A 12,266-nucleotide genomic window follows, 5' to 3' on the forward strand; every position below is an offset into this window, starting at 1 on the left:
TATATAAAGAACTATTACAACTTAATAATAAAAAGACAAATAACACATTTCAATATTCAACAAAGGATCCAAAGACACATTTCTCCAAAGAAGATAAGCAAATGAAAAGATACTCAGTGTTATTAGCCATCAGGGAAATGCAAATCAAACTCACAATGAGATACCACTTAATACCCACTAGGATGGCTAAAATAAAAAAGACATACATGTATCCCCATATCCCCTCCTTCTTGAGCCTCCCTCCGTATCCCACCCCTCTAGGTGGTCACAAAGCACTGAGCTGATCTCCCTGTGCTATGCAGCAGCTTCCCACTGGCCATCATTTTACATTTGGTAGTGTATATATGTGCATACCACTCTCTCACTTCGGCCCAGCTTCCCCTCCCCCACGTGTCCTCAAGTCCATTTTCTACATCTGTATCTTTTTTCCTGCCCTGCCACTAGGTTCATCAGTACCATTTTTTTAGATTCCATGTATGTGCATTAGCATACAATATTTGTTTTTCTCTGTCTGACTTACTTCACTCTGTATGACAGACTCTAGGTCCATCCACCTCACTACAAATAACTCAGTTTCGTTTCTTTTTATGGCTGAATAATATTCCATTGTATATATGTGCCACATCTGCTTTATCCATTCATCTGTCAATGGACACTTAGGTTGCTTCCATGTCCTGGCTATTGTAAATAGTGCTGCAGTGAACATTGTGGTTCATTGCCACAATGAACATGACTGAATGAAACATGACTCTTTTTCAATTATGGTTTTCTCAGGGTATATGCCCAGTGGTGGGAATGCATATGTATACATATAGCTGATTCACTTTGTTTGTGGTACGGCAGAAACTAATACAACACTGTAAAGCAATTATACTCCAATAAAGATATTTTTTTAAAAAGACATATAATAACAACTGTTGGCAAGGATGTGGAGAAATTGCAACTCTCATATTGGTGGGAATGTAAAATGGTGCAAACATCTTGGAAAAAATTTGCCACTTCCTCAAAAGGTTAAACATACAGTGATCATATGACCCACGAATTCCACTCCTAGGTACATACCCAAGAGAAATGAAAGCGTATGTCCACACAAAAATTTGCACACAGGACTTCCCTGGTGTCACAGTGGTTAAGAATTCACCTGCCAATGCAGGGGACATGGGTTCGACCCCTGGTCTGGGAAGATCCCACATGCCATGGAGCAACTAAGCCCATGCACAACTACTGAGCCTGCGCTCTAGAGCCCATGAGCCACAACTACTGAGCCCATGAGCCACAACTACTGAAGCCCGCGCACCCTAGCGCCCTCACGCTGCAACTACTGAGCCCACGCACCGCAAATACTGAGCCCACGCACTGCAACTACTGAAGCCCACATGCTCTAGGGCCCGTGTGCCGCAACTGCTGAGCCCGTGTGCTGCAGCCAGTGAAGCCCGTGTGCCTGGAGCCCGTGTGCCACAACAAGAGAAGCCACCGCAATGAGAAGCCCGCACACCGCAATGAAGAGTAGCCCCCACTCACCACAACTAGAGAAAGCCCACACAGCAACAAAGCAGCCAAAATAAATAAATAAATAAATAAACAAACCAGTGTGTACGTGTCCATCCCAAACTCCCAATCTATCCCTCCCTCCCACCCTTCCCTGCTGGTAACCATACGTTTGTTCTCTAAGTCTGTGAGTCTGTTTCTGTTTAAAAAAAACAAAACCAAACCAAACTTGCACACAAGTGTTCACAGCAGCATTGTTCACAATATTCAAGATAACCCAATGTCCATCAACTAATGAATGGTTAAATAAAATGTGGTAGAGCTATATAATGGAATATTATTCAGCAATGGAAAGAAATGAACTACTGATACATGCTACAGTATGGATGAACCTTGAAAACGTATGCCAAATGAAGGAAGCCAGTCACAAAGGATGACATATTGTATGATTCCATTTATAGGAAATGTAAAGAATAGGCAAAATCAAAGAGACAGCAAGTAGATTATTAGTCGTCTAGGGCTGGGGGTCATGGGAGAGATTACAGCTAGGTGGAGAGGTAGTTTCCTTTTGGGTGATGAAAATGTTCTAAAATGAATTATGGTAATGGTTGCACAATTCTGTGAATATACTAAAAGAGACTGAATTATACACCTTAAATGGGTGAATTGTATGGTTATGAAAAACTGTTTAAAAAAATAAATAAGTGGACAAATTTGGGGAATTTTTGGAGGTAGAGCTGACAGATTTTACTGATGAAATAACTAAAAGCATAGGAGAAAACACCTCTACTTGATTAGAGTCAAGAGCCATAACTTATTTATAAGAGTGGCATAAATGTTTCGTTTCTTTTCTCAAAGCGTGCACGTGTATTTCCTGAGAAGGCAGGCTATGAACAACCTCATAAGGAGGTGATTGTTTTCTTCATTTTTGCCCAAGTACAATGTTCACCTAAAGCAGTTAGAACTCAGTTATGCCTACCTTGTTAAAATAAACAAGTGTCTGTGGCTTAAGGAAAAAAAAATACCCCACATTCCTGAGCTTCGGAGAGTTACTTTTTTAAAAAATCAAAGATTCCTATTATTTATAAGGATGTTTTTGTGTCCTCTGGTAGGAATTTGTAATGCCTTACTACTTAAAGACTTGAGTGGTTTCTGCTCCATTTGCATTTTGTAAATAAAATAAGGACTGTATTCAGGAAAAAAAACCACAGAACAAAAGCAAATTATATCAGCCTGCGTTGATCGCTCAGGAAAGACTAGTTTTGGAATAAGCACATCAACATGACCACGTTTTCCTTCTCTTAGAATAAAACTTTATTTTCCTCCAATTACTGGCAATTTCCGACCCAGATAAAGCAGACAAATGCAGTTTGCATGATTCTCTCGTATTTCAGGATACTAAACAATAACATTAACAACCAGCACGTAGGTTAAGTGTTTTCTGTGTCTCAGGCTCTGTTCTAAGCACTTTACATATATTTACTCATTGACTCTCCACAACAACCTTATCTGGTGGGTACTCTTATTTTTGCTATCTCATAGGTGAGGAATTGAAACACCCGCAGATTAAGTGATGTGCTCATGGCCACACAGCTAGTAAATGGTGAAGCAGTATTTGAACCCAGGCACTCCTCCGCTAAGTTCTCTTCAGTCACTCACCCTGCACTGCTGCCCATATTCATTTCTCATCTGTGTCAGCCTTTCTTCTTGCAAAAAGAATTCAGCACTGCTGGGATCAAGGTCACCAAACTAGAAAATGAAAAGGGCAAAGTTGTCATTTTTTCCAAGTGTCCTTCTTTGACCTATAATGTACCAAAGACCCAAGTTTCTGGTGTTCACCCAGTGTCTGGAGTATGAAAGGAATGTGACATTTAAGCAGAAACACCATCAATTAGATGATGGGGAGAAGATTCTAGAGTGATGTGTTCAGTCAAAGCAGAGATTGTTTCTCAGTGCCACGCCATGTTTCCCTCGTATAAATTAAATCCCTGCAAAAATGACAGCTTCCTTTAGTCACATAAATAATTCCATAGAAGAAATTTTCTTGGTGGCATAGCTTCTGCTCTTTTGAGTGAACTACACTTTGGGGCTACATATCAGGAAATCAAATTTAAAGACTTACCTTTTCTGCCAAAACATTTTCCAAATTTCGCTTAAGTTTGTTTGTCAGATTCTCATACTCTGCCAACTTCTCTGCATTTTCCAGAAGCTCATTTTCTAGACGACTGTTTTCCTGAAGAAATTTGGGGAAATTAAGTGGGCACAGATTAAGAAATAAACTGTTGTACCATTTTATAGCACACATACATCAATGCTCTAGATCGAGAAAATGTGTTCATCTTGAAAGTTTCAGTACATTAGAGCAGAAAAAGTAAATATTAAAAAACTGATATCTATCTTATGACCTCAAAGCATGCCTCCTGGAGGCATGCTTTTCTTGATCCTACAGAACCATGCTGCCCAACAGTGGTCACAAGCAGTCACAGGTAACTATGGAGCACCTGAAATGTATACAGCACAAACTGAGATGTGCTGTGAATATAAAATATTCACCAGATACTGAAGAGTTAGAACAAAAACACAGTAATAATTTCTGTAGATGAATTACAAGTCAAAAAGATACTGTTTTGGAGATATTAGATTAAATAAAAATGATTTAGAATGAAATTCACCTGTTTCTTTTTACCTTTTAATGTGCCTGTTTGAAAATTTGAAATTACATATATGGCTTGCATTGTATTTCCAATTCGACAGCATTGTAGTAGAAAATTTAATGACGTGAAAAACATTCTCAATAAACTGTCAGATGAAAGACTGGTTGCAGAATACCTTGTTCATCTGACAGCAAAAGAGAACTCAAAAAAACTCTAAAAAGTAGGATAGCTCTAACAATTTTCATTTAATGATGATATAGATATGTTATATTTAATTTACAATTTTATTTTGGTTTAAAGATGTAAAAGCTATACATACAGGTTTTTCATAATAAAAAAGATGGGGTTTTTCTGTATATAAAACACTTGTAAGATTTCCACCCACATTTGTTAAAAAAATAAATGTGCCATTTGACATATTTTCTATTCCAATGCTATAGGATAATTGGAAGAACATTATTTTCAAAGTATATTTTGCCAAAAGAATATAGAGCCAATATATCTTAAATACATTCTTGTTCACACCCTCACACAGTAACATGGAGTGAAAAAGAATGTGCCTGAAGTGTTTTTGAAAAGTACTACCTTCCCCCAAAATGCAAGTTCTACAACTCTAATCTTCCAAAGTGTGTCTAAATTTAGATGTTAAAACCATCAGAAGCAGGGCTTCCCTGGTGGCGCAGTGGTTGAGAGTCCGCCTGCCGATGCAGGGGACACGGGTTCGTGCCCCGGTCCGGGAAGATCCCACATGCCGCGGAGCGGCTGGGCCCATGAGCCATGGCCGCTGAGCCTGCGCGTCCGGAGCCTGTGCTCCGCAACGGGAGAGGCCACAACAGTGAGAGACCCACGTACCGCAAAAAAAAAAAAAACAACCGATCAAGAGCAACTATCGGGCCTGTGTTGATGCTCTGGAAACTGACAAATCAGCTTCTGTTGCTGACCGCAGGGAACACACAATCGGGACCACGGCCGGGGAGGCAGATATGGATACAATTATCTATGATGTGATAGAAAATATGCTATCTTCTGGCAAGAAAAAAAAAAAGTGTAATGGGAATGAAAAAGTAGTTTGGCCTGCAGTGTTGGAGAAAGCAGTGAAGGAGCCTAAAAGCTTACTGAGGAACTGAGACAGCTGATGGCAGGTGCAGCAGGGTTGAGGGCATGGCCCTGGGGGTTGCTGGCAGGATCTGAGGTTAGAAAGGCATGAGGACAAGCTCCCTTTCAGGGCCCTTCAGTGCTGCCATGCTGCACTTTTATAGAGGGAACAGCATGATTTTAAGTGTTCTTAAGTAAGGTAACTCTGGTGACAATATGGAGGTTGGATAGATGGAAAAAAGGATGCACGTAGGTCAGCTGAGAAATCGTGATGAATTGTGCACCTCTTCAGAGGCTGTGGAAATGGAGAGATGGGATAAATCTGAGAAGCATTTCAGAGCATCAACGGGACTCAGAAACTGATAATCAAGGATGACTGAGGACTTTAGCTTCTATGACTTTCAGCACAGGTGGTGATGTAGATTAGGGAGAAAATTCCAGAGAGGAAGCAGTTTGATGGTTAGGAAGTGAGAATTAGCTCAGTTTTTGATGTGTGGAGTTTCAGGAACCTTTTATAACTTCAACAGTAGTGAATATTCCATAGGTACTTATTACCTTCTAGATACTGTAATATGTAGCAACTCATTTAATCTCCATATCAATGCTATGGGGGTAGGTATTACGATGGTGCCTCTTTTGTGCATTAAGAAACAGGTTTGAGTAACTTGATCAAGGTTTTCTGTAAGTAGTGGTATCCAGATTGGAACCAGGCAGTCTTGAGGCCAGACCCCCTCCTACCCCGCCCGCCCTTTATCTCTAGATAACACTGTACCATATTATCTGGTGTCAGAGTCCAATAAAGAAAAGGATCACTTCCTCTACAGAGGCACAGGGAAGGACAGGAGGATGTATAAGGGAAAAGGTACATTTGGAAGCAAAGAAACAAAGCTGATGGCCTCTGTGTGGCAGGAAATAAAGTCATCTGCTAAGAATGAGGAAGGGGGAGTGCAAGGAAGGAACAGAGCATCAACCAGGAGCCAAACAGCCCTGAGGACCCAGTGCAACTTCCGGGGGTAAGAACAAGATACGCTGTTGGCAAACCAGAAGCCTAGACACCCCTGAAATCTAGCTCCCAGTGGGGGCTCTACCATGTCCGGTCATGACCCAGCTGGGCAGACTTATGAGCCCCGTGCAGACCTGTCCTCTTACAGAGCTGTGGTTTTCCATGTGTATTCCCAGCAGGGACACAGACTGTACAACCAATAGGATAATTACCTTTAAAGAGAGGGCAAGGCGGTCCCGGGTGTAATTCTCTTCTGTTTTTGCCTTTTCAATTTCCTGTTCAAGTTCCAAACGCTGCTTGCCCACCTGTTGTAGGATCTGTTCTCTCTCCTTTCGAAGCTCATTCTTTAAGGCTGCTATTCGTTCCTTGTACTCTTCATCCAGTTTCCTGTGAGGAGGAAAGACTGACAAGCTGCCATCAGATCCCTCAGAGGTCCCTACGTGGATCCACCAAAAATGGAAACACAGAGTCACAGACATGGGAAGCTCCTTGAGAAAGTGTCTAGTGAATCCTGCTTTCCTTGAGGCTTGGCCACACCTAAGTCACTCCGGCCAGGTGTGGCCAAGCGGGCAGGCAGGCTGAGCCCCACTGCCCTGGGCCAGGGCGGTGGGAAAGGAGGGTCCTGGCCCAGCCAGTCGTACCTGAGGTTGTACTCATTCCGCCGCTCTATGGCTGCGTGGTGATCGTCCACCTCTGAGGCCATTAGAGACTTGAGCTTCTCAGCTTTTTCCAGATCTGACCGTAGCTTCTCTTTTTCTCTGACCACTTGATCAACTTGCTCCCTAGAAACAGAAAGAAACCAAGTATGAGGGAAACTGTTTCTAAGCAACAAGTAGACCCCAAAAAGCTCTCATCTGGCTTGCTTCAATACAAACACAAAACCAAGACAACCAAAACCCTTCAAAAACACACAGACATTCCACACAGACACTGAAGAGACATTCCTCTTCAACAGACTACATGCAAATCTAAGCTCTACCTCATTTTCACAGAAATGAGATGATAGGCGATTAGCCACAACTGCGTACAGGATGGAAGAATGTATGCCACAGGCATCTGAATGACTTGCTCGACAAGTAGGAAAGGGAATAGAGCAGGTGAACCTTCTGCTTAACTCACAGCAAATGCCGGATCTCAGCCTTAAAGCTGGCCAGAGCTGCCTGGTGAATGCTGTTCTTGGTAACCAAAAGTTCATTTTCAAGAGCCAGCGTCAGTTCTGTCAAATTAACATTTCCATCAAGGCTGAAATCCAAGGCCTAGAAATCAGAACAAGTTCAAGACAATCACAAGTTCTATCCTGTGAAAGCAGAAAATGTGAAGCTGAATTTACAGTCTCCAGGCTGGATGCTTACATTTCTTTAGTGATTGCTTAGAAACAATATTCAATCCACAGCATAACTAAGCTCTCTCTAAGAAAAACATAACGTGACTATTTGCATGTTTAAAAAAACTGCTATCTGGCACTGTAAATAAACACAACGGTAAAACTCTAATCTTTACCAACCAGAGATCAGCTAAGAAATTTCTTATTAATAATTTAGGAGTTAAAAACATGGAAAGAGGTTATCAATAATCCTGGTTGAAGTGGGTAGGAAAAGTTACCTCTTACGTCTGAGATCTTGTGAATAGAAGAATCATTAAGGAGAAATCGAATCAAATCACAGTTTCAAAAAAATGGAATTTTTCAACCCTGCCCCAATTCGTCATTTTTCTCTCATTTTAGCTGCCACACCTTCAGGATCTCCTGGCTGTTCTCAATGCCCTCTTCATGCCAGGTGTCAAGTATTCTCTCCACTGATGCATAGCCCATCCCATCATCCAGGCAGGAGAAGACCCGAAAGCCAATGGTACTTGTCATCGCAGACGGGGTTGTGGTCCGTCGTCCACTCTCATCGAAAGACTGGAAGAAGAAAGAGACTTAAGCAAGCTCAGGCATTGCAACATGGTGTTGGTCAAGACCAAAACTGGTCAGTCCTGACCACAAGGAGCAGAAGGCGTGTCTCTCTAATTTATACTGCTAGGATAAGAAGTCACGCAGCCCCTTTGATCTCCCTTTCCTAAGTCAGCCTAGAATGCAAAGCTTATCAACAGTTGACCTGGCCGAGAGTTCCTTCATATAGATGAAATGTGCCTCTACTTAACACCAGGTTTCTTCTGACCTACAGCCAACAAGAAGGGGCATAATTAGTGGTCTTCCTACTGTAATTTATGGTCATTTCTCAAACCCAGCTTTTCCTTCCCCAATGGTTCAGTCTTTCTTTACTACTCTTCTTTTGCCTCTCTTTCTCCTCAGTATTTTTCTTTAGACAGCAGATTAATTCATTAGAAATTATTCAAATGGATTTTAACTTCTACTCACAAAGAAACCACTTCCTATTTCTTACCTGCATGGAGAGGTGCCTTTTCAGTTGTCTATATGGGGTAGATGCTGATGGGGTAAGGGATTTTCCATTTTTGAACAAGCCGTAGAAAAAATCTTCTACACTCATCGTACCATCAGGATCAAGATTATGGAAGACTTCTTCAAGCATCTAGAAAAGGGCAACCATATATTTTAACTATTTCACTCAAAAAACCCCAAAGGCCCAGAGTACACTTCCAGCCAACAGAACTTGGCACCACGCTTGATCCCAGGACTCCAGAAATATAACATGTCCCTTTATTCTCACTTGACTGAATTTTTTTCCTTTCTAGTAATATGTCCTTCCCCCTCACATAAACTAAATAAAATTCATTTTCAACACCTTCATAGTTCTATGCAATTTAGCATTTAACTGTTTTCTCTTTTGCTCACACTGTTAGAACGGGTAATCTTTAATGTTACTACACGTTATTCTTGCGAATTAAAGAATTACTTAAAAATATAAAGATATAGCGTCCCAGTGTTGTAACAACAGAAAATAGTTAGACGTTCGTTAAGCCGTTATATTACGGTGACTCCACATGATATTTTGCTGATATTGAATTTTGGAAATTGGTACGTCAGCACGGCAGAATTGGGTCTGGGACAGATGGCAATGATCTAATAGTTGGGGTCTGAAACCCGTGACTTGGGATTTAGAACATTACTTGGAACAGCACTGCGTGTTTGGGGTCTTTATTTCTTTTAATGCTTTAGCACAGGAGAAGTGAGGACTGGATAGGAAGGATGTCATGTGTATGCAATAGAAGGGTCCCTCCAAGAGATGTAAAGAGAAGGGACTTTTGCCTGACTGCTTTGCACCCTGTGACAGTAATCAAGTAGTCCTCACCACATACAGTCCCTTCTAGAGGCTTGCCTAGGAGATGGTTTGTTCCCCAGCTTAACAGAGGAATGGAAAAGGGAATAAGCAGCACGAATCGTGGATACCGCAAAACAGGGAGGGAAGGCGAAGACCTCCACCCTCACAGTCGGCTTCCTCTTTATTTGGGGGGCTAACATTTTTCTATAGGACATGCCCCCGGTGTACAAAATAGAAATCACCTGAGAATCCTGTTAAAATGCAGACTCTGATGTAGTTAAATCTGGGGGTAGGGCCTAAGATTCTGCATTTCTAACAAGGTGATGCCCAGTTTGCTGAGTAGCGAGGAATAGAACAAGCAACAAACTTACTCTTGTTGCATTTGAGCCTACACCTGGTTCCATTCTCACAAAGGCCTCTTTGTAACAAATCCTCAAATTTTCAATATTCACTTCTTAAGTCCGGACTATGGCTAGGACTCCTGTCATCTCATAATTGTTGATTTTATCCTTCATCTAAGTGCCTGAGGCATTTCTTTTATCCAATGCTTTTTTTTCCAATTCATACCCAATAGGAAACATCTGTCTCTATTCTTGTTTTTATACCACTTCCTCTGGAGAGGACTCTGAAACAAGAAAATCATTCTAAAGAGTGGAAATCTTGGGAAGAAGCAACAGTTCCTAATAGAGAAGCATATGATGAAACAGATGGAAAGGTAGTTGGGGCAAAATTCTGAAGTTGCCAAGCTCCCTTAGCTTCTCCGTCTGGTTCTTATCAACCAAAAGAACACTTTCTTAGAGGACTAGGCTTTCAGGACTGTCAAACCGGAAGTCACAGTAAAATCCAAGTGTGCTGACTGAAGTGAATCAGCATATTTGGCTCTAACCTTAGCTCCACGTGGGTTGGCCCTGTGACCTTGGCCAAATCAATGCACAGCTTCCTGACTGCCTAAACACCCATCACCTGATCCACCTGAAGTGGTGGAGTAAGTAAATCCCGCCAGTTACTGTACGTGGGGGAGTGGACAAGCAGTGAATAAAGGGATGTGGATTCAGAAGAGGGTGGATGGGCAGGGCTGGGCTGACAAGAATGCAAGTCAGTGGGCAACTAGGGCACCGCCTGCAGTCTGTGCAGGAGCTGAATCTAGAACCCTGAGGACATTCTTACTCCCCATCACCAGCCAGGCCTTTGGATGGTTGATTTCCCAATGTGTAAGTTGGGAAATAATGCACTAGAATAGGGATCACAAATACCTCGAGGGGCCAGGAAGGTGATGTAAATAAATGAGGCAGGTTGGTCTTGAGACATTAGGAAGTGGTGCCTTTTAAACCAGCGAACGGAACACGAGTGCATGCCCTGTCCAAAGGGGCTAGCTGCTTCTCACTGCCAGCAAAATGGAGCCAAATCTTCTGATTTTTAGAAAAATCTCCTGATTTTAAAAAGTATAGCAAAAAATTCAATTTTTAAACATTGGGTAGGCGACGTAGCCCTTAGGTCACATTTGGCAGCTAGGGTGACAGTTTGCCATCCCTGCCCTACAGTCGTCCTTGCTTCTGGAAAGCAGGGCACTAGTTTTAGCCTTAAGACAGTGAATCTAGTTTCCCTTCGTGATGATGGCAACAGGCAGCAGTGATCTCTTTCTTTATCTATAAAATGAGGGGTGACTAGATCTAAAATTGCTTTCAGTCGTAAAATTCTAGGATTCCAAGTTGTATGCTGATGAGATCATCTTGAACTTTCAGCTCCGCTGTGGTCTAGAGCTAGTAATACAAAGTACTATAGTGTTTCATGATTTTGGTGGGGAGGAAAAACACTAAGTAAAAGCTACGTTCAATTAGCAATCCTTTACTCATCCTCACATCAGAAGAAAATAAATGTGCTGCTTCTTTTCCTGGGTTCTGGAGTCTCCACCACAGAAGAAAATGCAACTTCCCACAAATAGCTAAGTTTATTCCAAGATTCGTTCTTAGATAAATAATCCAAGTTTGTGCAATATTTCTTGGCAGAACAACCCAAGGTTCTGCATACTGCGCTGGTTTATAATTTAGGAGGATGAATTTAATTTTATGACTCAACAGCCATCCCTGAAAAATAAATGACGACTGAGCCATTGAAATGTAGTCAGAGGGTGTGCAATGGTCACATACACAAGGGAGAAGGGGGGGAAAGAACTTTTCTGCAAGCTACACTACTTGGAAGCTTTTGATAATAAACCTCTTTCTGGTTTAGGAAAATAATACCACTTATCCTCTGAGCAAGCAGATAACATGGTTTCAAATATCATTATAATCAAAGTTTCCCAAAGCTACAACTGTAGCCCTAACCTCTAAGTCCCTCCAATCCTTATTTTCAGCTCTTTGAAAGACATATCTTGGAATTAATTACATTCTTATGTTTCATGGCTGTTCACGCACCCAGTCCTGCCACCCCTCTTAATTTTTTAGAAAACGTGAAGTTCAGAATTTTACCGAGCAAGAGTCTTCCGGGGGCTCCTTCAGGACTCTTCTGTTGTACATTTTCAAAACCACCAACCTACCCTTTTCCCTTTCCTCATGACCAGATTATTGTGATGGCTCCTGGCTGGTCTCCTAATCTAAGGCTCTCTTTACACCACTATACCCCATAAAAGAAGTTCAGACCACCCTCATTAAGTAAGTTTTTCCTACGTACTATTACTTAATCTGCTTAAGAACCCAGGGGTGATACTGAGATCTTCTCTCCAACAAACTAAACTTATCAGCCTGGCCTTCAAAATATTCCAACTCAAATCTCCTGAACTCCCCTCTTCGTCCTTCCTCGACACCT

At 41.7% G+C, this 12,266-nt stretch overlaps 1 protein-coding gene across 16 annotated transcripts in view; it reads right to left on the minus strand.

The window, feature by feature from the left end:
- Positions 1 to 12,266, minus strand: part of NIN (ninein) — a 104,871-nt gene that overhangs the window by 39,949 nt on the left and 52,656 nt on the right. For all 16 annotated transcript variants that reach the window (XR_009563133.1, XM_060294807.2, XM_060294802.2 and 13 more), the window contains 7 exons: positions 8,625 to 8,771; positions 7,973 to 8,140; positions 7,360 to 7,496; positions 6,882 to 7,022; positions 6,453 to 6,627; positions 3,611 to 3,721; positions 3,148 to 3,237 (listed from right to left, as the gene is read on the minus strand). Coding sequence is in view for 15 of the 16 variants with exons in the window: in XM_060294807.2 (XP_060150790.1) it covers positions 3,148 to 3,237; positions 3,611 to 3,721; positions 6,453 to 6,627; positions 6,882 to 7,022; positions 7,360 to 7,496; positions 7,973 to 8,140; positions 8,625 to 8,771 (969 nt within the window). In the remaining variant the exon portion in view is untranslated. The remainder of the gene's footprint in view (positions 1 to 3,147; positions 3,238 to 3,610; positions 3,722 to 6,452; positions 6,628 to 6,881; positions 7,023 to 7,359; positions 7,497 to 7,972; positions 8,141 to 8,624; positions 8,772 to 12,266) is intronic.

This window comes from Globicephala melas, chromosome 2 (assembly GCF_963455315.2).
Source record: "Globicephala melas chromosome 2, mGloMel1.2, whole genome shotgun sequence".
Classification (NCBI taxonomy): Eukaryota; Metazoa; Chordata; class Mammalia; order Artiodactyla; family Delphinidae; genus Globicephala; species Globicephala melas.